The 27,445-nt window shown below is 48.4% G+C and overlaps 1 protein-coding gene across 1 annotated transcript; it reads right to left on the bottom strand.

Annotated features, from left to right (window-relative positions):
- Positions 1 to 4,657: 4,657 nt before the first annotated feature.
- Positions 4,658 to 27,106, bottom strand: PURG (purine rich element binding protein G). The gene is given in 2 exon segments (XM_040555432.1): positions 4,658 to 26,072; positions 26,074 to 27,106. Coding segments are annotated over 2 exon segments (1,011 nt in total). The 5' UTR covers positions 26,812 to 27,106; the 3' UTR covers positions 4,658 to 25,799.
- Positions 27,107 to 27,445: the final 339 nt, after the last annotated feature.

The following is a 27,445-nucleotide window of genomic DNA, read 5'->3' as shown; positions in this document are numbered from 1 at the left end:
ACACTTTGCACCCTGTTAACACTAGGGGACTAGAGGCGCTCACCTTTTCCTTTCCTTCTGGCCAATCCTGGTACCGAAACACGCAGGAAGGTTTAAGAGGTTTGACCCCTTCCTGACACCTGAAGCCCTGACGTGCTTCGCACGGTCTGCACGTCAGGACAGACAGGGTCCTGAAGGCCCCTAAAGCACTCCTTACCTCTGGCATAGTGAGAACAGGGTCCATTGGAAAAGTGCTAAATTACAGTACATTTGCATTTTTATATGTCAACTATTGAACAGCAAAACAGATCGTTTGAAAACAGAATCAGTATCGTACAGTAAGTTCACACTTAATTCTTCACCGTTTCTACACTTGTAACACATGCATTTTATTTCCATTAGTTTGATGCCAGTAGGACCAACATCCTTCAGAACAATGATCTAACATTAAACAAAACTCCCTAAGAAAAATATTAAGCATCACAGAAGTTCCAGAAAAACCTGTTAATCAGCATCACAATGTACTCAGATTTACATTTAGGGTTTCTCATGCCATGACTTTAAAACACCTTTTGGTTCGTATCCTGAAAATAAAACAAAATAACCCCCCCCAAATAAAAATAAAAATAAATATATAAAAAAAAAAAACAACATAAAGAACAGTTGGGGAAAATAAATTTGCTACCTGTATGTATATGCACACACACCCATGCACATACCTGTTGAGAGGTGCGTGGGTGTGCGTGCATTTGGAGACTGCTTCCTGCAATGCACGGTTTGTTTGATAAACTTGACTCATTTCAAGGTCATTCGCATGGGTCGGGAAACACTTTTGGGAAAGAGCTCTAAACTATGGAAGGAAATTAAAAAGTCTCTGTTGGGGAGAAAGAAAAAGTCAGTAAAGCATCGTCCGCGTGCCATTATGATGCACTTCCCTTGAGCTACTTCAAACCCAAACAACTAAAAACCCCTAAAAATAACTGTCTTCCGCTTAAAAGGTCCTTCCCAAGAACGAGGTGCTGTGCTAGGGTTTACATTCGGGCCTCATGTGTGCCGTGCAGCAGAAAAAAGCTTAGCTTTACCTTCCCGAAGGATGAGGTGCCAACTCGGAGGGGCAAAAAACTACACCTGCAGGAAAAAGAACACAGAGACCTGTTCCACGTCCCCCTTCCTTGACAGCTTCCTTTCCCAAAAAGGAAGGAGAGCGCTCAGCTCCCCGAGTTTTAAATCTAGATTTGTGGGGTTCATCTGGCTGGGGGCGGAAAAGGTCTGGAATCTATGTACGCTTCCACTTCAAATCACATGATGGAGAATATAAGAGCATAACACTTCAAGCTGCTCAGGGCTTGTTGCTTTTTAACCACCTTCGGTTCTGACTGAATACCCAAACCCATAAAGCTCTATCGGAGATGAAAGCTTGGATTGAACCCAGGCAAAGACAGCCACTGTCCTGACCAGAGCTGGTCAGGACAATACTTCATCTGCTGAAACAAGCAAAAACAATATGTCTTTTTTTTTTTTTTTTTAAATTATGATCCTCTAGAGGTTATTTCCACCACGAGCCGCTTGCTGGCAGTGAAGGAGAAGACCTAACTCACTTCTCTCCATCCAAATCATGCAATTGACTGCTCTGGCAGTGGGGCTTATCCACCCCATATCCACAGGCAGAAAGTCCCATCAGGAAGCACTGCCAAGGATGGACTCGGATGGACTACCAGCTAGTCATCGAGGATGATTGGGGCTCTAGGGGTGGATACCCTTGTGGGAGGGAACTGCAACACCCTTGCCAGCACCGTGGTTTATTGGTGGCTGTGGAAAACCCGTGAGGGCTTTCTGAGAAGCAAAATACCATCACTGGGTTGAGAGGGTGTGGTTTGGGATTTCAAGGCCTGAGGATCATCAACCAGGTTGAGATCCTACTGAATTATGACCATCTTTGCCATTTGGGACAAACTCTACCCCACTGATTTCTTGCTGGAGAGGGAGCTCAGGTCCCACACCAGCCATACCGAAATATTGCAGGAATTTTACGAGGATATGGAAGCATGTCTACATGGCTTCCTACCACGCGACCTGCTAAACTCCTAACAACGCTCTAGAAACCCAGCAAAAAGCCCAATGGTTATTATGCTCCATCTTCTAATTCATCTGCAAGTCTTTTACTTAAAAATACCTTCTGTAGTTTCAGCCCACAATCAATCCCAACAGCACTTTCAGTACAGGCACAATGATGGCTTTTATTGCAATGGCTTGAGCGCAGTCGCTATTGATACCCGCACCTACGGGCGGATTTAACTTCGCTTCCTCACGGACCCAACCTGCTAGTGCAAATCAGGTTCTCATACCAAACCCGAAATTATCTCCCATACACTCCTAATTCCAGTTCTGCTTCACATCCTGCCGTCCACGCAAATCGAAGTGTAAATTACATCACGTTGCACTATCCCAATCCCTTTTGAGACTTCTCCTATATCTTTGGTGTTTTTAAAAGCCATGCGCTTGGTTTTCTGGATGACCTCAAACTTTACAACAACCACGTCTGCCTGGATGTCAGAGATTTAGATGTTCGGTCTATTAGGTACAAAAAGCTTTGACAGTTTCATTTCCCTAACTTACAAAATCGCTAAGAGATATGCAATGGAAATCAGGCACCAGACAGCGGTCACATACACCTCGAAATAATCTTCTGATGGCCCCTAAGTAATTAACACCGCGCGTGAGAGGCTAAATAGACTGGGGAAAATAAACATTTCGAAACTCGGTGCTAATAGTACTTACAAAAGTGCAGTGCTCAGTATAGTCAGAAACAAAGTGACTACTAGTACTTAAAGTGCTAGTTTTAAAGTTGGTTTGGTTCGGTGTCCAAAACATGGGTAGCATGTGTGTGTGAAAGCTGGGGATGAAATCAAAACCAGAGGGCACTGCGACTGTACATGCCACACCAAAAGTGCTTCAAATCACGCCATCTCAGAGATGCATAACGCTACTGGTCAGCTTGTGAACACAGACAGGCAAACGACTGACACCTTTTAGGTTACGATAAAGAACAGCTCCATTAACTCCATCACTACGAACCGATTCAGAAAGCAAATGGCCACAGCTTACAAAAAAATAAAACCAAGAGTCTCTTAGAACATTTACGAGTCTTTGCAACTATGATACTCAAAGTCTAGCAAAAGCAACCCTGGGAAGCCTGCCGAGCGGCTGCAGCAGGCCTCGCCAACGCTATCATGCAGTTTACAGAGGAGTCACGCTGCAGACTGCCTCCTTTTACACGCTATCTTACAGTTAGCCTATTTACGTATTTATCGGTGGGTTTGTTTTTGTTTTTTAGCTTTCTGACTGTGCATCAAGCCGTCTTTTTCTCCTAACCACCCTACCAGTGAAAGGACAAGTAGTGCAAGGACAAGACAATGAAAGCCGCCTAGTGAACGCCGACGTTCCTAACGTCCCGTCTTCACTTCCGTGAAGACCCCCCCGAGAAGGACTGTGGACAAGCAGGTATCGCCCTAACACATCCAGCACGTCCTACCACAGAGCTGTGAGGATACGAGACATGAGACACGCAGGAAGGAGCCTGGGCAACCAGGGCTCTTCCTGACAGAGGTCGGGTGCTGCCCTTTCTTCTCTTGAGACATCCAAGACATGCTCCTTGCTGACTGCTGCTGCTTCCCTTCCAGCTGTTGGCTTTTTTGTTCCCTGCAAAGGACAGTGTGGAGCTGAAAGCCCAGACAACCTAGGGCAGACCTACAAGGACCCTCAGTAAACCGAGGGAGGTAAGGGAGGAGGAGCGGGGAGCTGGAGCAGCAGGACCTCGGGCACATAAAGGATCTGCCAGATTGGAGAAGGATGCTGGAGGAGAGGGGAAGCTATGGCGGCACCGTGTCTGGCTAGTCGGCTGAACGTCACCGTTGTCTGGCTCATCCTCGGGGTGGATAAGGAAGACTCGCAGGAGGACTCGGGCAAGGAGGGACACCTGGGGGTCTCCAGTCCAACCTCCTGCTCACAGGACCCGAGCTGCTCACCTCAATATGGAGGAGTAGTCCTGATACACTTAATATCTTTGCAACAGGGAAAAAATCCTTACTTGTATACTGTTAATAAGAAAGCAACAGCCCTACCCACTGGAGGCAAGCCCCTGGCTCAGCCCACAAGGGCACGAGGTCTGCTTTGGTCCCAGTTTGTGCCACGGACTGGAGGCAGCTCCCAGCAAGCTGGGAAATGCTCACACAGTGCCCTTCCTCCCACTGCCCGCGGAGCTCATCACGTGTGAAACGCGCCAGTTTGGCACAAAGGGAAGTGCCAAAAACGGGGGAGAGCAGACCTTCGGTTCTCCATAGGTTTCAGCGGGCACCCAGAAAGAAGGTCATTCATCAAACATCACAACTGGCTTCCCAGGCTCTGTTTGCATCGCTGGTGGCTCTTGCAAGTGCAGCAGGCAACATCTGGGTGCCCAACATCTGCTGCGTGTCAGCCAAGTGCAAAGCTTTTTATGGAGAAAGCTCTTTTTGAAGCAGAAGTATCCACTTTGCAGCCAGAAGCTACTGCCTGTGTTTGGCAGTACTTTCTGTGTTTTGCAAAACACTCCTGGGTCGTGAAAACGGGGGGGAAACACAGCTTGCATCCATGGTGAGATGTTTCAGGTACAGCTGCAAACCTGTGTTACTGTTTTCTATACGTAGGTAGATGGATAATTTGCTTTCAGTAATGTTGATCTCAATGCTGGGACCAAAACTAAACATCATACGTACTGAAAATTTGCCCGCATGAAAAGTACAGCACTGAAATTGCTCCTTTGCCCCCTGAATTTTTTCTCTCTTCTGACTGTAAGGATTTTTGGCAGATGATGATCACTGGATAATAAATCTAAAGCAAGGAAACTGTGTCAAATTGGAGGGTAGTTTCCCACACTGCTCTCCCAAGGAAGTTTTCATACCGTGTTATATTTTTACTGCCTGGGAGAGAGATCCTTACCTATGACTGTGACTCCTGGCGATTTCACCTCCACCGGGATGGCAGCTGCATCTGATTTTTGACAAGCAAAGCTATTCCATGTTTTCCCCGAGAAAAGCAGCAAGCAGGCTGCCTGCTGCGCCACGCCGGGCCCAGCTCACCGCTAACCTGGCAGAGCAGCACCGCCGTCCTTCTGGGATCTCTGCAAGCAGGCAGGAAAGCAAACAGACTGCCGGGGCTTTCGGCACCGAGCTGGTGTGGCACCGAAACGCCGCAGGAGATCACGGCAGCCCACGGCCTTACCTGAGCGCCGCCCAGACCTGGATGTTAAAGGCTTTAGCAGAATCACGCTTTAGCCGGCACGCTAGATTTTCATGCAAATTTTCTTGGCAACTTTTCCAGCCTCCAAAAACAACTCATTTGAAAGTTTATGAGAGGCAACGTTTTATTTTTGGAGGCAGAGGCTTTCGCTGCATCAAAGCCTGCAGATATCCGTATGCCACAATTAAATGCTGATTTTCAGCGGTGAATAAAGTGATTCCCAGACACAGCACACTGCAGAGTAAAATACGATCCAGGATTGCTCAGTACCACAGGCATAATGCAGATCGAAGACATGGGGCCATTTTTAATTATATGCAAATTATCACAACAAAAAACAGATCCCGCAGCGGAAAACCAATTCCGGGAAGAAATAATCATCCATCTTTTGTAGTCCTAGCGGTGGTGCTCGCGAAGGAGCTTATTTACAAAATGGCAATCTCCATAAAAAGGCTGCGTTATCACCATCCAAAAAAAGACACAGATGCAGATATGTACTACTACAGCTCCGTGGATCCTGTGCCTGGAAAATTCCCGGAGGCTCTGGGATGGTGCCTGAGGAACGAGATGTGCTGAAATGAGCCCACACCAACCTGCATGGAAGTAGCCTGATTCCAGCCCAAACGCTCTCTGCCTCCACACCGGCGCTTGGAAACTAAATGTTACAAGCCTCAGCTACAGGAAGCTGTGTCCAGTTCAACTCATACCAGCTGTGGGTCTAATGCAACCCACTGTGCCATAAAAACACTTCCAAACTCGTGCTTTGAAATGCATGCTTTTCAGCAGGAAAATCATATGGCCTTTAAATTCTGTGTAAGTGAAAAAATGCTTTCAATAAAAGCATCGGTGATGTGTAAAACGAAATGATATTCCCAAACTGCAGCTGGCTTTTACACTTTCTGCTTTTTGCAGAAATTTTACTTAAATGTGGACGAGAAGCATCTTTTTTTTTTCCCCGCATGAAAATATCCACCATGTGGGATGACAAAAAACATGCCCTTTTCTTGTGTACAGTGAAAGAAAAAAAAAAACAACGTATGTATGGAGCCACGAACTTCCAGTTGTTCAGAAAGGGGTGAAGAAAACCAAGCAGCAGGCATGCAGAGCAGTGGGAAACAAAGGACCTGTAGCCAAAATTTCATGGTGAGACGATTGCACACGGACAGGGACAGGGACAAATTCAGGTCACAGCCAAGAAAGCCAGTCCTCCCCTGGCAGCGGCTGCTCCTCGACCACCAGGATGCTATCCCGACCAAACATCCAAGGCTGGACGTGCACCCAGAGGAACGATACGTACGGGATGAATTTATTCACGGGGACCTCGTGACCACAGCTGCTGTGGCTGGTACCTGGGTCCAGCACTACGAAACACGTTCCTGAGAAGCTGGGGGCAGCAGGAGACAGCTGGCACGCTGCGCTGGTGTAACCACGTGCCTGCCAGCAGGAACATTGCACCACTGGGACCGCACCATGAAAGCAAAGCATTTTATTACCACTAGTTCAGGTCTGTAATGCACGCTTACAAGTAAGGTAGAGGTTGTATGGAAATCGCTTTGCTTGTTGGGCAGTGCGTAACTGCCAGGGGAAAGAAAGGAGGATAAAGTACAGCTGAAACAGCGTGGGGTTAGTTGGCAGAAAATCCTTTTACGTGAAATTCAAGCAGGAACCAATATACATTTTCTTTTTTTTTTTTTTCTGTACAAAATGCCACAGCACCTCTGACAACAGCTGGTGACCAAGGACTGCATCAAGAGCCAAGGACCCTCAAAACTCAGGTTCCCACCTAGTACCGACATCGCAGCACTGGCGGGATGCAGGAGAGTGCGAGGAGGTCCGGGGGTCTCTGCAGGTATGGACCGAGCCCCGGGGTGGCCAGGAAGGCAGCTTACAACTCACACCTAACTCCAACGCAGCGTGCCTGCCTGGCTCCGCGGTGCAGCTCTGCAAACGCTCGCCCGGTGTTGATTCAAATGCGTGTTTTGTTTTCCTTAGGTTACCATGCAATATTTTTGGCATTAAATGTCATCCTGAGATGGTTTCTAAAGAACGTAAGTTTCTTCCAGCAAAAATCACACCTTCAATCTAAGACCAAAAATCTGTTTATCTTTCCTGGATGTCAGAGGTGGCAAAAAAGCTATTTTGGACCATCTACTAAAGCATCCTTAATATAGTTTAATGGCACCAGCTTTTTCAGCCCAAATCAGTTTACCTTCCCAGCCAATCTTCTACAAGCAGCTTAAAATTGCATCAAACTCTATCCAGAGGAACGCTTTGTTCTGATCTCTCCTTTCCTGATATTACAACTCTTTTTTCACATTAGTATCTGCATTCATACAAAATTCAAGGGAGAGGGAGAAAACTCCTCCACTGCTAAAAGAGAACTCTAGGATTTGCTAGCACCCAACTACTGATTTTTCTTCTTAAAAAATAAAATAAAAAATCAGCTGTTTGGCTGGAAAGCTGGGATACCTTTGGTGGAAGGTCGAAGTACTGGCAAGCAGGACAGCAGAACAGGTTCCCGGAAGACTAAAATCCAGGAGAAGGCTGGTGCCTAGGCTGAAGCAAGTGAAAAATACCCATGCTGTAGCCTCCTGCTTGTCCTCTTGTGCACAGCACCTTCAGCCTTGCTATTGTGGAGGGGAAGAGGTTGGCACAGGGGTTGAACAACTGCAGAGCGCAGCCCTGGGGCATATGGCAACAGCTCAAGCACTGCTGCAGGGTCTCAGCCTGGACAAAGAGCCAGGCTGTCAATGCATCTGCTGTACTTACCTCAATGCCCAAATGCTGCAGTGGCAAACCCGCCCTCAGGTGTTAACCTGGTGTACCTCTCAGGCTCCGAAAGCAAGCGTGGGCATTTTTGCTAAGTTTTTCTTCATTTTTCCCTTCATTTTAAGAGGGAAACGAACCACTAGTGAGCAGTTAAAAAAATAAGTCCATTGCGGTAAAAAACTAAAATTCATTAGAGTCTAAAAAAACCATGACACACAGACAAGTTTGTGCTTTCTGTGTCACAGAAACTTGTGGACATGGAGTGTAATGTAGCAGCACAGAGGAGGAAAAACTTCACACCGTCGAGAGCCTATGAGGGTGAGGAGGGTGAGAGGATGTCCCAGGTCGTGGTTTCTCTTCCTCATCCTGCGGCACTGAAGGACCGGAAGAGCTGTCTCTCTTACCTCTTACTGGTATTTCAAGAGTCTGCTCCTCTAGCTTTTCTGTTCCTCTTTGTGGGGCTAACACTTTGGACACGATGACATCTCCTTTATAGCTTAGCCTGCAAAAACGACTGTTTCTTTACCAGATTTGGAGTTGCATTCCCTGCAGCACCTTCTCATTTCTTTTTTTTTTTCTTTTTTTAGTAAGACAGCCAGAAGAAACCTATCGCTTGTTAACTCAAAGGGTCACCCTCCATGGTGCCGAGGGATGCCTGTGCTGGTGTATGCAGAAAATGTTGTTACTGAGCACAAGGGATGCAGGAAGCCCACGCACTGGCTGCATGCTGGCACACTCCGATCCCAAGGACAGAAATGTCCGTATGCTCTCCAGAGTGGCCGCCTTCCTTGGGTGCCAGGCAAGAGTAAGAGTCCCACGAGACAACAAGGGAAGGCTAAAATAGTTGGGCTCCTGTGGTACCCAGAACAGAGCTGTTTTTGTCTTGCCTTTGCAGTTATATCATGATATCCAGTACAGGTGGGAGGTGGTCCCTTGCCTGGCTCAGGTGTCTGCAGCCAGTTGGCGGCGACTGAGGGCCTCCTGGGGCTTCGTGGCTGTTCTTTGCTCACCAGCTTGACACAATCTTGAGTTTCAGGAGCGCTTGCCTCCTGCCTTTTGTCCTGGTCACCAGGAGCAGGGGTGTTGGCGGAGGAGCTCACGAAATGCTGTGGTGAAGGGGCAGTCTCCTGTGAACGTACAGTGCAGCTTCTCCTTTGGTTCATTCTCACCTTTTACGCTCTTGAGCCCGGCCAGAACGCCTTCCCCTTGCTGCCATCTTGCCCCAGGTCCCACATGCAGGCTCTGAAGGTCCCTCATCCTGGTGGCTCCCTGCCTTGCCACCCGCTGCAGCAGCCAGAGCCAGCGCAGGACTAGGAGAGAGTGGACAGAAGGTTGGCAGATGCTCAGCTCTTATCTCAACGTCTTCACACCCGCTTTTCTGTGTGCTCATCCCACCTACCTGAATTTATTAACCCACACCAAACCCTTGGGCTGATTCCCAAGCTGACGTGGAAGTGACTTGCTGTTAGGCACAGAGAAAGAAACAACTCCAATGATTCTGCAACCGATTTGAATGTCCAGGGGAGGACAAAATCCTGGCAACGTTTAGCTCAAAACATGTACTTCCAGACTGCAGCTACCTCTGCGTTCAGGGAAACAAAATTACAGTTATGTATAACAAAGGATCGAGGCACAACATCAAGTTGTGGCAAGAAGCAATAGTTGAAGCTCACAGAAATACTTGTAGTAGACACAGAAAGGCACGTCCCTGGGGAAGCTGTCATATGCTGACTACAAGCAAGCTTCTGCAGGCTGGAAGTCAGGAGGAAGCAGGTAGTCTACAGTAAGTGCGTGATCAGATCTGCTGTAGGTAACTGCTCCGTGCAACCCTCCTCGAGATGGGAATGGTCACAGAGGGAATGTGCAAGGGTTGCTGTACGGCTGAGTAGCAATTGCTTTGATGCAGCATGGCCAAAAAGAAAAGAAAATGTCAGTGTAAAGGTTGTGCTCGGAGATGAGCGAGGTTTAGTTCACCTTGTCACACGCAGTGCCTGTTCTCAGTGTCCTAAGCAAGGGGCTGAGCCAAAAAGCCACTTTCCTAATTCTGCCAGGTTGGGGGCATTATTAAAACCGCTCGAATTTTTAAAAGGTCCCTTCGATATTTGGAGGTTAACATAAAAACCTGGCCTATAATCTCTGGGCTGGCAGGAAATGGGACTTCCCCCAGGTGCAGCAGGTCACTGCCACCCGCAGCGAGGGGCACGCAGCGCCCGGGAAGGGCCCAGCAAAAGGCTTTCTCTCGGCAGCCTTTCATGTCTCAGAGAGCTAGCAAAGCGATCACACAACAGGAGACACGCTGTGGCTTTATAGGACTTGAAAATAAAATCACTTTTGATGATTAGGGGGGGAATGGGAGATGGATGTGCTAAATTCACACCAACTGACAACATTCACTTGCCAGAGCGTAGAAAAGAAGCTAAAAACACCTAAGTGGTGCAGCTGAACACAGTTTTAGTGCTAGGCCTTGCGCTTAGCTCTTCCCCTGGCACTTAGCACTGTAAATTTGCTCCTTTTGGAGCTCACAGGACCACGGCCGTCAGCCCCAAACCCCTGCTGAGGAGTGCTGTGATGTGCAGCCTCCGGCCACACCGTACACACCATGTATTTCCCACGCACCTGTGTGGGAAGTCTAAGGGATAACCTACAAACGGGGCCACTCAGCACCTCGAGCTCAACCACGCCAGCGTGCTGGGAACTGCAGGGACCGCTGCGTTGGTGCCATCAGCACGGCGACCACAAGCGTTAGGTGACATCCCGAGGCATGCGGTTTGGTGGCAATTATGCAGAGCCATTAACGAATGCTGGTGGCTTTCAAGGTGCTCAGTAGTGGGAATTCACCAAAGACAGGATATTCCTACTCACCTCAAGTACCGTGTGCAGTTCTGGGCACCACAGTACAAAAAGGACGTGAAACTGTTGGAGAGTGTCCAGAGGAGGGCTACGAAGACGGTGAAGGGCCTAGAGGGAAAGTTGTATGAGGACGCTGAGGTGACTAGGCCTGTTGAGCCTAGAAAAGAGGAGGCTGAGGGGAGACCTCATGGCGGCCTACAGCTTCCTCACGAGGGGGAGGGGAGGAGCAGGCACCAATCTGTTTTCTTTAGTGACCAGTGACAGGACCCGAGGGAATGGTGTCAAGCTGTGACAGGGGAGGTTCAGGCTGGACATCAGGAAGAGGTTCTTCACTGAGAGGGCTGTCGCGCACTGGAACGGGCTCCCCAGGGACGTAGTCATGACACCAAACCTGTCGGAGTTCAAGAAGTGTTTGGACTGTGCACTTAATCACATGGTCTGAATTTTTGTGTAGACCTGTGCGGTGCCAGGAGCTGGACTCGATGATCCTTATGGGTCCCTTCCAACTCGGGATATTTTATGATTCCACTACCTGCACCCACGTAAAATCGTGGCAGAGGACACAGCATAGCTATGTGAGATCTGTCCCTTCAAAAAGCTCTTCACAGAGCTTTCCGGATGGCTCTACCTGAAAACCCGTAACTTCATGAGAACCCAAGCCAAATTGTTGTCTGGACCATGACAGCTCATCCCCGCCACAACCTCTAGCTGGGAAAAACCCTTTGAAAGATGGCAGCAGCGCAATGCTACAGCTTTCAAACTCTTCTGAGTTTATCAGCACCTCACCAAACAGACTGTCCGCAGAGGTAGCTCAGTTCTGCTGCAAATATCTGTTCTGATCAGTGCTACAAAAATCCTGGGAGTGTTCAAAAATCTGGAAGAAAAAAAAGTAACTATCGTGAATGCCTCTCAGCCAGAAATACATCTGTTGACTACGCAGCGAGTTTCATTTAAACCAGAGCAACTGTAAATGCTTGCTTCTGTCTATTTTTACAGCAACAGTCCATAATTTTACTACCAAGAATTTTACACAAGGCTTCAAAATCTATTCCCTATTCCCTCTGGCCCCCAGGCAGCTCTTCTGGCTAACAACGCATGGGGCCGGGCCGAACCTTTAGATTTGCCCAAACAAAAAAAGTAAGATAGGAGTGGATGAGGCACTGTCTTTCTGGATCTGAAAGGCTTCTCTGTGCTCCTGCTGTTAGGTGGACAAACTGCATCCCGCAACGATGTGGGAAAGAGATTGCAAATCTTTAGAGGAGCAATTCCAGTCTGACTCCACCTGCCTGAAAGGTGCATCCTTTTCTTGTCCCACCGTAGGAATCAGTGACACAAGGAGTGACTCTCAGTTACCTCCATGGCTGGAAGATGGAGCATGGCCCAAGAGATGGGCTAAGAAACCCATGCCCTTCACAGGGGAAAGCTCAGGGACTGGGATTCCCAGCAGCATGTTGCCCTCGGACATCAGGACGTCTTTCCAGACTGGCAGATGCCAGGACAAGGGGAAGTCTAGGAATTATTTCAAGCCCTCATCACAGATTATTTCCACGTTACGCACTGCAGCACAACATCACAACAACATAACTACATAATTATTGTCTAACAGGGTTTGCTGTCTGCTCTCTTGACTTCTTATGTATGCCTCACGTATACAGCCACGTACATACAATGTACTTACATGACAGTGGCAGGGCTGACTACAGATCACAACAAGCAATTTTAAAAACTTTCCTGCTTGTCACATTCATCAACACAAGCGCGGTACTTGAAAATTCCTTCAAACTTCATGAGATGTGTGGGACAAAATGATGTTGCTACTCCTGGCAGAGATTGAGAAGCCACCAGTAAAGTGGAGTAAAGGGCCAGGAGACCAGAGGTGACTGGAAATGTATTTGGTGTGAGTGTAGAATGAAATGTCAAGAAAATGATAGGATGCCACCTGCCCCGCCTGCTAGAGCTGGTTTGTGGTATTAAGGTCTTGTAAAGGAAGGGCAGCAAAAGTTAGGAGCTACTCCGACTTTATGGGCAAACATATTGGAAACAGCCTGTGAAATTTCTGGAAAGAATGAAGCCCGATTACATTTTAGACCACATTTATCAATGGAAACTTTCTTGAGGAGCACCAGGAGAAATGACTGTGACAACTTGAGCTGTGTATTCCAAACCCCAGGCTGGGGGTTCTGTGCCCGGCGGCTGGGAAAGGCTATTGCAGCACTAACTGCAACCAGGTTACACTCCTAATAAATTAACCGGGGCTCTGGCCAGAAAGAGAAGGCTTCTTATGTGAAAACAGCATCATCTTCTTGGAAACTACTCAGTGTTCATCTTCAAAGGGTTCTTATTGTCATAACACCAGCAGAAAAAGCCTCCTCTGGCATGCCAAAAGAAAATCGCTATCTTCACTTTCAGTTCCTGCCGAATTCCCACCCTGCAGTGTCTCATTTGACAGTCAGAGCTGATTCCCCACTGCTGGCCAAGCAGTTGCTTCTCATACTTGGGAGAAGTCCCCCACAAGAGCCACAGGGCTGCTCTCCTTTAAGTCCCTCACCCACAAAACTGAAGACAAGCCCTGCGAAATGTTCAGCACCACCATCTGGCGTGGGCTGAGGCCACTGCTCAACCTGCCAGCCTCCATCACCCCTCCTCTGCCTGAACCCACGGGCTGCCTCGGGCTTTGCATTTGCACTCGAAGCTCTCGGGAGGCGAGATGACCTTTCTACATCAGACAGTTCCCAAACACAGAGCAACATAGCTAAATCCTCGACATTCCTCGACCTCCCCCAGCATTTAAAGCTGGCTGAAGACTGGTGAGGAAAGCTCTCCTCTGGTGCAACGCAAGCCTTCGGTGCCAATGTCAAACTTGGCCACCTGGGAGCCCGAGAGTCCTCTGGTTTTGCTCCTGGCTGCGAAGCCATCAGGGGCTGCTGCTGCTGGTGTGAGACGTGCTTCGGCTCACCCTTTAGGACATCAACGCCGAACAGCATGGATAATTAATTTATGTTAAAAATACCACGGCTGCATTGGCACATTCCAGCCTTTCCCATAGGAAGAGGATGAAAGAAAGAACAACTGCGGTGTGACAGATGTTGGTCATATGCTTAAACGCACTTCTGGAAGGCGCTCAGATACGTGTGTCAAGTGATTAGACCGGTGCGAGAGCCTGCACGGAACGGGAGGCACTGCTTTATGGCTATACCTACACCGAACTGTCAGATCACCTTGCAATAAAAATGTTACTAAGGAAAATCCAATTAACTTTCAACACAGATGAAGCTTCTGGGAGTTGGGAGAAAAAATTAAAACCCAGCGCTTTTCAAGCAGTTATCTCGCATCGCTGGATGGGCACTGCTCGAAGTGCAGCTTGGAAAGAGGTGGCGACACAACCACATTATGACAAGCTCGTCGAAAGGCTTTCTGAGCAGCCCGACACGTAGCCACTGCCCAAGAAATAAGAAGAGGTGCCTAAAACCGGTGTGGAGAAAGCAGGAACAGCCCAGGTAGGAGACAGAACTGTCTGAGAGTGAACATCAACATTGAATATCTTGCTAAATTAAAAAAAAAAAAAAGTATTTCACCCATGGAGTACAAGATACTTCCATTGCCTACTCAGAGCAGTTGCAGTTGTTTGACACTCCTGACAATGCAAGGTGATTTGCAGCCAGATTTTCAAACACCTTGAAAGGCAAAAACCCCACGGTCACACCTTTTCCATTAGAAATACTGATCTAATGTTGGTTTCTTTTTCAGGTCCCGATGATGAATTGATGCTTCAAATCTGTTTAAAGCAGAACGAGTTCTTTGTGTGTTGAGTGTTTTACTGCTGAAAGGATCATGGAAAACAGAAATTTGTGTTGTTGGCCAGTTTTGCTTTGAGACCCCAATTTTTATCAAACAAGTAGCAGCAATGCTAACATTACAGAAAACCAGAAATCCCATCGATGTAAGGTGAGGAGGGAATGACAGAACACAAGCGCAAATAAAAAATGGCAGGAGAAGCAGAAGAAACACAGATGAATGCCAATTTAAAACAAAATTTTCTTAAAATTGGCAAAATTCAAGTAAGTACGTTGGTGACTATTTAAATTATTGCATGATGAAAATAATGTTTTACACTGTTATGCAACAATCCCTGGGAGGTTTGGGACGCAACACAAAGCCTGTATTTCAAACTAAATTGGCACAAGCAGCCACTAGGTGCATTCTTATGTCTGTGCCTAAACAGGTATCTTGTTAGTGCTGGAGGAGACTCTTACACCTTGAATACCACGGTTTATTCAGTATCATTTCTCCCGACAGTTAGACCATGGGCAGCTTCTGAGGCTGATTTGCAGGAACACATTTTTTCCTCTCCCTCACATACTCCTGGTTAACCCAAGCCCGTGGGTGCCTACAAAGAAAGCCTACAGACAGGAACATATCTTGAGCTCGTGACCACTGAAGCAATCCAAATATAAATATTGTGAAGATGGGGAGGGTGTCAATGAAAATAACTTTTATATTTAGGAGAAGGCCTGTTGATGGGCTATTTTTTCTATGTCCTATTCAGAAATAAGCAAAGGCATGAATGTTAGCTGGTGTTCTGCCACCCTACCGTGCACAAAAGAAGATTGATATTGCAAGGCTTTGTGGAAAATGTGTACTGTAGTATCTTAACAGTCCAGATTTTCTAGAACTATTAAAGAAGGGCAAGAACTACTGTTTAGACTCTGTATAGCCTACTCAGACTCAGAAAAAGCAGGGAGAAACAAAAGTCAGCAGCTGGAAAAAATCACAGCCTCGAGGAGGAGCAGGTTATGATTTCTACAATTAGCCTGTTTGATTAGTAACACAGTCAATCTGGTGGGATGTATCAAGAGAGGTCCCGATGAGTTCTGCCTGCCCTAGGTACTGCTCTCTTCCACATGTGGATGGATGATTTGATGATGGGTAAGAATCATTTAACCTGCAAACGGTGCATCCCTGGGAAGGACTGTGAGCTCTAGGAGGAATGGGATTAGAACTGAAACTGATCTTGACAAGGTCAAGAAATTATCTGAAAAGAAACGAGATGCAACTTGGTCAAGGTAAATGCAAACTTCTGTGTTACAGCAGAAAAAAGCCTCTGTTCAGATGAAGGGTGAGAAATGAGTGCCTTTGTCTTAGCTCTACGAAGATGACCTGGGAGGATGCAGACTTACAAACAGGGCTCAAGTCAGCAAGTATGTTGTTGAAAAACCCAGCATGCTGGGCGTATAAAATCTTAAATTGTTTGTGCTCCTTCTGCTCGAGGCTGGTAAGATGGCAGCACATGTATTTCTCCCGATTTTGGATTCTCCAATTCCGGGTTCAGGACAGACAGACTGATCAGAAGGAGTTTAGAGAAAGCTGCAAAAACATGACGAGGGCTACAAACTACCCTTGGTGGAAGGCTCTGAATGTGCTTAGAAGAGGATGCAGAAGAGACCGGACAAGTCTTTAACTATGTAAAAGAGCTGCAAGCAAGGAAGGGAACGAACTGCTTCCATAACTCTTCTTGAGAATGTGGCCTGTGAGACAAAAAGGGACAGAGGAAGATGGTAGCACGGGAAACACAGGCTGGACAGGAGGAAAAGGATCTAACAGCAAGCAGGGTGAACCATGGAAACCATGTCTAGGGAGGATGGTGAATATCCAGCACTGGAGGCTTAAGAGAGCAGATTTTTCCACATTGTTTAACTTGGAAGAAATACAGGTGTTTTTTGTTGTGTAGACCCTGAAATATACCATCAGAGGTGGCCCCACAACAGCAAAATTAAAGTTTAATGTCAGGTCAATCACTGCCTTTGTACCTTTCTGCAGCCTGAGTGCCAGCCAGGCTGAGAATCAGTGTGAGGAAGGGTTTAGCTAGTCCCACCCTTTGCCCAGGGGACCACTGCTGATGTTCTCTCGAGGTCCCTTATAGCCTTACGTAATGTAAAACTTCCCCTTGCCCCCCTCACCCTTAGATTTCTTCATCCTTCTTCCTTCCTGGGAAGATGCTGTGAGGTGGAGTTCTCGTACGACTTGTGAGATGCCATTCAGGACCAAAAAAACCCCAAATCTATTTAACAACCAAGTGCCTTTTGCAAGAAGACAGTATACCAGTGTAGTTTCATACAAAACAGCAGAGAAAAAAAAAAGTTGGAAAACTGAGCAAAAGTCAGAAAGTGCCAGAATTAAGGATTTTCTGAATAACCTTAATTCTGACCTTCGGACATGTGCATAGAGTTTAAATCTGCAATCTCTTACGACTGTCCCTTCTCCTCTAGATTATGGATTTCTTTTTGATTCACTGTTCTGCATGTAACCCAAGCCTTACCTACGTGTACCTTCCAAACACTGCAGACATATCTACTCAGTGTGTTGCAGCCAGAATTTCATCTTACTTTGCTTTTGGAGATCATCACTATTGACCACAAAAACTGCAATGCCAAATGAACTCAACTTTCTCATACCCTGATGAGGTAGGGAGGTATCGTTCACCTCATTTTATCAGTGGGGAACACAGGCACAGGCAGAATAAACTACTGGGAGGCCCAGCTTGCGATGCTGACAGATTTTGTGGAGTACCTGCAGTTATTGCAGCACTTCACTTCTTCAAAGCACAGCTCTCAACAGCCACAAACACTGCCTGCTCCTGTAGAGCAGACCTCCGAGCACCTACAGCAGTGTCCGGGAACAGAAAGTCTACACCGGTGGCGATCACCTGCAAAGAGCCTTGCTAAAAATGACACAAACCCTTTCTCGCAAAGATGGTGCAGAACGCGTTTCTGGAAAGCTGCTTTCTCAGCAGGGCCATCCTTTCTTTCCCTCTAGTTCCCTCCAACCTTCCCTGTACCTTCCTTATGCAGCGGGAACGAGCAGCTGCCCTAAAGGCAAAACCATGCTCCCTCACACAGCTCCCACTGGCTCCTGCAGCGAGAAAAGCACACGCGATGCTGCGAAAACTGAGATGGCATGAGCAACCTTTGCAGGCAACCAACACCTGTCTGTTCCCCTACGCTTCTGCACATAGTCCTGGCCAAGCCCAGGTCCCCTCCAGCATGGTAAAAATGAAGTTACCTGAGTCTTTGAAAGCAAAGTGGAAAAGCAGCAATGTCCTCAGCTGGATCCGCTTGGCCCTGATGGGGTCCGTCAGTGAGACTCAGCGCTTCAAGTCCACAGTGCTGCATAGTCTTGGGCTGGCAGGTGACCCAGTAGCAGGCTGTTACCGCCAGACAGACGTGCCCAAAGAGGAGCGAGACAGGGCCCAGGAGACCCAGCCTGGTCCCTGAGAGCAGAGACAGGGCTTGGGCTCCCTGCCTCTCCTCGAGTTGCTGCAGGAACACAGGCACCGGCGCTGGCAGTGCCACCTCTTCCCCTACCGCAGGCAGCACTCGTCGTGCTCTGTGACTCCCCGGAGCACGAATCCTGTCCTTGCTTCCCTCCACCCCCTCCTGCCTATTCATTCCTCTACCTTGGTGGGAAGCGCTCGTCTCTGCTCTCACTCCCCCTCTCCTGCTGCTTCTTGCCAACAAAATGTGCTGAGAACAACGACCAGATGGGAATACTTGCAGGAGCCTGAGGTTAACCCGCGCCTTTTATCCCACATCGTCTCTGCTGTTCTGAAATGGAGATTCTATTGCACGCAATTTGTAGTGTAAAGATCTACCGTTAAGAGTATGTTATGCTGATATTGCTTGCGAAATCTATCTCCCTGCTTGTATTGCACATTGAACATATCTGATACGCGTAACAGAACAGAAGACAGCTAAAATTTTAACGTACCAAAAGTGAAAGACCTATTGGAAACAGGAAAAAAATACTATTTTATATATTTATGCATATATATATATATATATATAACACTCCTCTCTCCCTTGCCTCTATGTTAAACAGTGTGTCATGTATATAAACTCACAGATGTTGTATCAGCACTGTGCTTGGTGGGGCTAGGCAGAGAGCCTTAGCTTTTGCTGTCTTCCAGCAGCTGACATGAAGGGTGATCGTTTCCTCAAATTAAATCTGTGCAGGGCAAATTATCAAGATTATAAAACAGCTAGACACAGAGTCCTTCTGCCTGCGGGAGGGACTTGCCCCACAGTGTCTGAGCAATCTATCTAACTAGCACATCTCTGCCCAAAAGCTCAGATGCAGGAGCTGTTGCTCCTTCCTGTTCGATACCAGTGTGTAGCACAGGGCTGAACACCTAAAGGACAGTGTACATCTCTGTAAAGAATTTACAGCAGCCACTTTCTAAAGAGCTAGCGATTTCCACATGCCGGGTGAAGCATTTCAAGGTAGCCTGTCGAGTAGAGAGATGACCACAAAGTCATTAGTGAGAGCTTCGCTGAGGTGGCAGCCAGGCACCTCGACATGGGGTCAGTATTGCTGGAGACGGTACAAACAGAAAACACGTTCAGCACACGCAGAAATACCAGAATGTAACACCAGTGTATGGATTTCTATAAGTTAAGGGAAAGAAAAGGCCCCCCAAGGCTGTGGGTTTACATTTCGCAGGGCACCTCGACACGCGGCAGGAACAACCTAATCACATTCATCGCAGAAATGCCAACGCGCCGTCCAAGGCCTGAAACCTCGGCGTATGCTTTGACATTTCTAGAAAACCAATTCTTAATCAATGTCTCCTATGACTTTCATTAATGTTATTAAAGAAAGAAGGAAAAAAGACATAAGATTTCTCTGCGGAAGAAGCCAGAGGCCTGGCTTCTCCCGAAGCGCCGGCAAGAAAAGCTACCTGATAATTCCTGCCATTTGTTCCCCTGCCACGTTTCATTAGGGGCACACCGGTGGAAATGCACCGCTGTGCTCTGCACGCTGCCACAGCCGAGCTCCAATCGTCGGGAACCCTCCGAGCTCTCCGTACCCACCGATGACACCCTGGGGAGCTCCCGGTATCTTATTTTAACACGATGCTTTAAAATAGCGTTGCCTTTGCGGAGATACAAGTGGGGAATCCAGCACAGGTGTGACAAAATATCAGGAAGAACAACTCCATTACAATGACAACTGGTAGCACCAGGATTATCGTGTAAAAATTGGTGTCAGCTGATTAAAGCTTCTGTGGATTTTGGAGAAACAGAGCAGCAGAAGATGTGGCTTCAGCTTTTTTCCCAAATGCCTGAGCCCAGGAGCACCTCGTACCCTGTCAGGGCTGTTTTCCTGTTATCCTACGGATTTCAGCCGTTTTTAGGCAAGGCCGAATTACCACGAATGCCCACTGCTTGTGTGCGCACAGCCCCGGCAGGCCAAGAGATAAGAAGCTACAAGCGTCTCAGGCGTGGAGGAAAGCTGCAAAGCTTCATGAGAACCAGGCCCCGCATGGGCCTCATGTCGGACTCCCACAAAGGAGAGCAAAGCATGTCAGGTGGGCCTTGCTTCTCCAGCTACTCCCATCTGCTTGGTTTTGCAGCCATGCAAAGGAAATTTCATGGCTCCAGATGAAAACGACAGGACAGTGGGGTCAACAAAAGACATTGCTAGTGGTAGCGTGAATAATGTACAGGAGACAAAGCCACTGCTGAATGGAGACGATGCCCTACAGCCCTATCAGCAGAGAAACCATGAGGAAACACCACGTGCACAGGTGACAAGGAGCACAGCTTCAGCCTGGGGACACTTCAGGCCTCTGCCAGTGTCCTTGTCCAAGGGGACACAGCCCGAGGTCCCAGCCCACAGGTAGGAGAGCACACCAGGCCCGCAGCGGTCCAGGTGCTGGATGTACTCGCTACCACATGCATCTGTAGCTCTGGCACTGTGATATTCGCAAGATTTCTGCCGAAAGCATCCATACAGAGGACTAAAGCAAGGAGCTTGTGCTATGTTCAGTGTAGCCTTTACTTCCAGTCTTACTTGGGTAAAGTAGGCATCTCAGATACAAGCTTTGTTTAAAAGAAATGGACGGGCAAGAGGGGAAAGGCAGATTTTAGACAACACAACTTGTTAAATAATTAAAAATAAAGGACATTTTAATTTTGGAGGAAATAGCATAGAAAATTAAATGGAAAGTATACTTTTCTTTAAGAATTACTTTATAAATTGTATATATATACCGTATGTACAGCAAAAAGTATGAATGCAATGAAACTAAAACCTCCTTATTAATTAATTTTTCACAGGGTGCAAAGTCTGCACAATAAAAATACACGCTAATAACCCCTTTTCTGCTAGAAAAATTACTACACTTGGCTAAAAGGGCTGCAAGTCTAGCCAGCAGCAGGCTTCCTAGCGACTACCAGACACCTTCCCCATGAGCTCAGGTCATGCCACCAGGCCATGGGAGACAAATGGTACCACCATTAGACTACAACATCAGGAAAAAAACAGATGCCAAAGCCGATTTCGATAATTGCTTGATGTTTTTTGTTTTGTATAAGGGACAGTTTTTGAATACTTCCAACGGCATATTTTATGAACACTATAATAATAATGGTTTGCGGTGGATTTTGAAATGGCACGACGTGGCCCGCAGCGCAGCAGTTGGCTGTTACCTGCAGCTCTTGCTCTGCCTGCACAAGGCCTCGCAGGAAGAGTTTTGCCTCCTTTAGCCTACGTTTCCCCTTGCAGCCTTGCTGGAAACCTAAGAGATGAGATGAGTGCTTAAGAGCAGAAATCTTAAAAGGGCCGAGATAAGCAGCAAAGAGCTCTCAGTGAAATAACGCGTTTATCCAAACCGCTAGTAGGAGACACTGCCTCTTGAGCCCCATCTTTTTAGTCTGTGTACTTCAGATAAATTATTTCGCTACGAGCTACTACAGGCTAGAATATACTCACATAAATATATTAATGCCTACACGTGAATATGAACTTTTATATATTGAATACATATAAGGAACACGACAAAGAGCAGATTGCTGCCACCGCTGCCTCTCTTTGGGTGAAGTTCACGAGAGGTGATGCAGGGAGGCTGGGCCGGCTGCCTGGATTTTTGTCACCTCCTCCGTAGTGCCACACAGGGAACCTGACCACAGAAAGCCTTCCAACCTCCAGCCAGCACACTCGCCTGCTAGTCCTTCACCGAGAAAGGCCGTGGGCTGAGGCCAGTGGTGCGGGGGAAGCCCCCGCAGCCCCTTCCACCCGAAACAAACCCGTGAGGGACAGCATGAGTGTCTGCTCTGATGGAGGGGAAAGCCGAGCACGACAACTTGGCTTTGTAAAACTATCTCCATGAAAAACTCCTTTTTAAGCCTTGGCATCAACGTTCAGGGCCGGGTTCAGAGCTGCTGGGGAGCCACAGCAAGTGGTGGAGCCGCCAACAGCTGAGGACGCTCTGGAGCTCTGCAAACTGCACCTCAACATCCCGCCTCGAAGGGGCCGGGAGGGTCCACACCGCCGTGCCTGTCCCTCTTACACAGGAACGGAGCTGGGTCAAGTGAGCACAACAGGTCTGTACTAGACACAGGCATGTGGGATACGACCTCTTCCAGAATTAGACTACGCTGCTGAAGCACCCCTTGCCAGGCCGGTGGCAGAGACGTGCCCCTAGTATTTACACAATATAAAGTGCATTAGGATTTCATTATTGAACTGACAGACTTTCTGCCCGGACCACACAATTTTGAAACAGAGGTGAGGGCTTTCATAGGAAATTCTCTTGTGAGAAAAGAGGTTCAGACTGGTGCTCTTCACCCTGTCCTCCTAGAATTGTTTTTGGCCGTTCTTTCTAGTGCAAATAAGCTTGTGTTTTCTCAAGTTTAAGGGACATGGCAGTTTTAGGGCACAGAGCATGAACACTTCAAATGCATGAGGAATTCAGCATTCCCAGCACTGCAATGGGCCCTTCGGCGCACAAGCAGCCTACATTACTGCTGCTCTCGGAGGTCGAAAGCGCACTGCCAAAAAGAATGAGGAACCCGTTTCCAAACCTAACCGGTACAATCTTGCATTGCTACATTTTGAGTTAGTCTGTATTATCCTCCAATGACACTATCTGCAAGCATCAGTGCTATACATTTCCGTGGAAACCCGTCGTTAGTGGTTTACCCATTGGTAGTCGGCTATGAACTTGGAGATCCCGATCCAGTTTCGGATACTAAGGTGCATCCCGCGCGGGGAGTACATGCATTAGTGAATCCCATGGGACCCAGCCCTGCCCCACAGCCAGCAGACACCGAGTTCCTGGGTGCTATTCACAATCACTAATGCAATCAGAAGGCCAATTAATTAACACAGGAAAAAGATTTTAAAAAAGAATGGTTTAAACGCACGCTGATAACCAGCCTAACTAAGGTACAGCCAGCTGCACTTAGTTACCCTTTCGTCAAAGTGCCAAGTGGGCAGCAATAAGGAAAGCCATTTTGCATCTTGCCTTTTTTTTTGTTTGTTTGTTCAACAGTGAAGAAAATAGGCCTTTTCAATCGCTTCGCCCGTTGTGACTCTTCTCCTCACTAACAGTAAAGGAACAGAAGGAATGCATGACCATCTACAACACACCTAACCGAGGAAGATTCCAACACAGGAGCTTTCACGACGCGTGGAGGCAAACGGGGGCGCGGACTGGAAGATGTCAAGCACGTAGGGGAGGAAGGCCACACGGGCACGGGAAGGCGAGCGTAAAAGGGTTGTACATTCATAGCTCCAGGTGGCTGCAATCTGCGGCAAGTTCCTCCTTACTCCAGGCACTGTGACGGGCAGCAGCAGCCAGAGATGCGCTCGCTTGCGTATCCGTGACTCTTTTGCTAAATTCTGGTTTCACACCAACACTAGGACATGAAGTTATTTTAATGTTTTTTTTTTTAATGGACCTGTTAAAAACATTGTGAGCAAAACCCTAAAAGCAAAGATGAACCGGCACCCCACATCGCCTCCAGCTGGTTCACCGTGGTCCACTAGCAGTTCCAGTGGTGGAATGAGAAAATCCCTTACAGACTTGAAAAAGTACCTGAAAGAGCAATCTGTGCAGAAACGGATGGTCACTGTGACACTAAGCCAAATGTTTGCTTGCTGTAACTGCAATATGTAGTTTACAAACAGGGGGAATCACCTAAAACAGTGAAATTAACTTTCTTACTTCCTGTCACAACTGTAACATTTCCTAAAGGTTCTTTGGTGACTTTGGTGCAAGCTTTTTTTTTTTTTCTTTTTTTTTTCCTTTTTTTTTTTTTTTTTTAAAGTTAAAACAGATCGACTATCGTTAGTACCCAAACTAAAGTCCAGATTATCCTCTTAGTTCCCACCCCCGCCTCCCCAGCTTTTCTTGCTATGGTTAATGTCGTAACAGGCAATAGCTTTTGGATTTAGCGTGGCCGTGCAGTGTGCAGGTGGGTCCAGACTAAGAGTGAAAACGGTCTGGTTGCAGATAAATACCTTTCTGAACAGATTAAAAAAAAAAAAAAGGAATGGTTGGGTCGGAAAACAGCTGGTCCACATGCACACTAGGCCACTCTGCAAAAAAAACCCAATTCAAATGATTACAAATATCTGACTAGACAGAGCAACGCATTCTTCAAAAAAATCTTAAAGGTGGGCAATGCATTATTTAAAAGACCTGGAGCTCAACCAAATGCTCACTGCCTTCAGGAGGGAAGGAACCGGTCACCCAACAGCTGAAAAAGACCCCAAAGTTACACGCATTTCGAAGAAATGACCGAGAATTTTCAAAGTCTTTCTTCAAGCCTGCTAAACTCTACGCACTCTCCCTCCAGGCAGAGGAATACTCTTGCAGGGACTGCAAAGGTTCAGGCTGCAGGGCCACCAGTAGGACTTTGTGCTGCAAGGTGAGCAGCCAGACGCCGAATTGCTCCGTTATGGCCCCAGCTGTGACACGGGGTGGGAAGGGGGTGACGGTAGGGCACGGATATTATCATACGGTAATAACATCTGCAAAACCGAACTGACAGAAAACCTGACACAGCCTTAACCACGGCTTTGAAAACGCGCTACAGATCAATATGACAGAGATGCATTTTTATAGGAATCAAGCGGTGCACCAAACCCCCCAAAGGCCTTTCTCTCAGCAGGAGGAGAGAAACGCCCAGCTGTCGTCCTCGTGCGTGTAACACCAACCGCGTTAATCTCACTTTTGGGAGGGAACCCTGGAACCTCGATCACAGCAGCCATCCAGCCTCAGAAAACCCGCTCCGCAGCCGCCTGCTGGAACCCACAACACCCCGCATACAAAAATAGCTCTTGAAATTTTGAGAAACGCGTTAAAAAAAAAAATCATCAGCCTCGTGTGGGCAGAGCACGTAGATGAAGAGTGGGTTATTACTCATTGCCGTTAATTCGGAAGGCTTAGCACTCGAGCACAGCTTCGCTGTCCTGGGATACTCGGGTCATTCCGTTAGCACAGGACTATGAGGTTATTGACAAATCTTCCGCTCTCCACCAGCACATCATAAAGGTCTGACCGGTTATCGAGATTTCACACATATCCTTTCAAACTCAGCAACGAGCAGGTCCCAATTTTCAAACGTCTACCCCTCCTCATACATGTATGAGCAATTAATACGGGCTTGGTTTTTGTACGAGGTGCCCTATAGCTAAGTTTCTCAGCCTTTTGACTGAGTACGGACAGAATTCAGTTCCAGAAAACCTGTCATAAGCAGAAACTGATACATTTCAGCATGAGGGTTGTTTTTTTTTTGTACCATGCTGAAGTGCAATACAAGCCTTATCTAGACTATTTAAAGGTCAGAATGCTGTTTTTTTTTTTGTGCTGATACGCATACTTCCATAGTCTTCCACACTCGAAGAAGCTGACTCATACAGACTCGGGAGGTTGTTACTTTCATGAGAAATACAGAGATGTTTTGGGCGTAATTTAGCACGATAACCAGACTCCCGCAATATTATGTACTGGAGTTAGTACGAGCTACCGGAAAGGACTTTACAAAACAACGGGGCAACTTCAAATGACTACAAATCAGTCCCTCTCACCAATTTCTGCTTTTTGTTTAGTTTATTTTGCCAGACGGCCAGTCCAATGCACTCTATTCGAGACCCTCTTGCTCTTCACCACTGTCCCCTCTGACATCCATCCTTTTTTCTTTATGGCTGTTGTAAATTCTCCTCATCTCCTCTTCATACTTGATAAAATTTTCCCCAAACCTTGTCCATGCTTTGTACGGAACTGTGATGGTGTTACGGTAGGGTGGCCTCACCTCACTTACCTTCAGAAAGATGCCATACCTGTTGGATCCCACATCAAAGTAGAACCGCTTGTTGTCCACCCGGAACGAGGTGCCCTCGGGGAGCTCGGGGGGGGTCGTCGCCCCCGCCCCTGCGATCGTCGATGTCCCCCTCGCCGTACTCTTCAATCAGCTGGACCAAAGCATCCCTGAACTCAATCATCCCTTGCGCTGGAAGGACAATAGTCTGCTCCTGTCCCAAGCCGTGGCCGAAATAACCGATCATGCCCGGTCCCCTGCTCATGGTTTGCCTAATCCGCAAGAAGCGCCCCCGCTGGTTCTCCTTCAGGTCGAGGTAATACTTCCTGTTGTCCCTCTCTATGTACTCCGTTTTGAGGACGCTGTGAGGGTGCTCTTCGGAGCCCACAGACCCCGGGGGCGAGGGCGGCGGGTGCTGCTGGCGCCGCCTGGAATGCTGCTCCTTGCCATTGCTGTGCTCGTGCCTGTGGCCGCCCTTCAGGCCCAGGTGGGCGTAGTGCTCGATGAAGTCCCCCAGGCAGTCCTTCAGCTCGGCGGCGACCGACAGGGAGAGCGTCAGCTTGCTTTTCCTGATGTTGTCCTGCCTGCCTCGCCCTATCCACACCTCCGCGATCTTCAGGAAGCGGCCTCGGGAGCTCTGCTTCACGTCCAGGTAAAACCGCTTCTTCTGGATGTCCACCCTCTTGGAGGCCAGCTCCTGGATCTCCATGCAGCCCCCCTGCGAGGGGGCCGGGTAATGGTACTGCTGCTGGGACTGGGAGTAAACGCTCCTGTGCAAGCCGGAGCCCCCCAGGTTCCTTCCTCCTGCGCCTCCTCCTCCTCTCCCTCTTTCCATCTTTACCAATCAGCTGGAAATAACACACAACAGACACACAGATGACAACAGCAGCACCAGGGGCCTGCTACGCTCCTCGCCGCGGCTCCGCTCGCCGCTGCTCCCCCTACCAAGCCTCCCGCCCGGCACCGCCATCCCGCTCCCCGCTCGGCCCCGTGCCCAGCGTCCCCCCGGAGCCCCGTCCCCACCACGCTGCGTGTCTCCCCCCCCCAGCGGCACCGAGCGCCCCGGTTCGGCCTCCCGGCACCTCCCGTGACCTCCCCACCTTGGCGCTGACGGGCACCCATGGGGGTGCCCCCACCCCGGTGCCCCCCCCTCCCTGCCCTGCAGACCTCCCCGTGCCCCCAGCCCACGCGCAGTCTCCCCCCACGGACCCCACGTCCCTCACCCAGCCCGTGCCCTCCGGGGGTGCCCCCGGGGGCCCCCCCAGCACACCGTGAACCCTCTCCCTACCCACCCGTGGGTGCCGCACCTCCTGCCCCCCCAGTGCTCCCCAGCATGGCCCCCTGCCCCCCAGCACCGCATCTCCCCCCCCTCAGCGCCCCCACCACTGCCTCCCAGCGGAGCCTCTCCTGCCCCCAGTACCACATCTCCCCCCTCCCAGCAGAGCTTCCCCGGCCCCCCGGCACCACAT

Source organism: Cygnus olor, chromosome 4 (genome assembly GCF_009769625.2).
Source record: "Cygnus olor isolate bCygOlo1 chromosome 4, bCygOlo1.pri.v2, whole genome shotgun sequence".
Lineage (NCBI taxonomy): Eukaryota > Metazoa > Chordata > Aves > Anseriformes > Anatidae > Cygnus > Cygnus olor.
The sequence above is the reverse complement of the archived record's forward strand: the minus strand, read 5'-3'. Positions and strand labels throughout refer to the sequence as shown.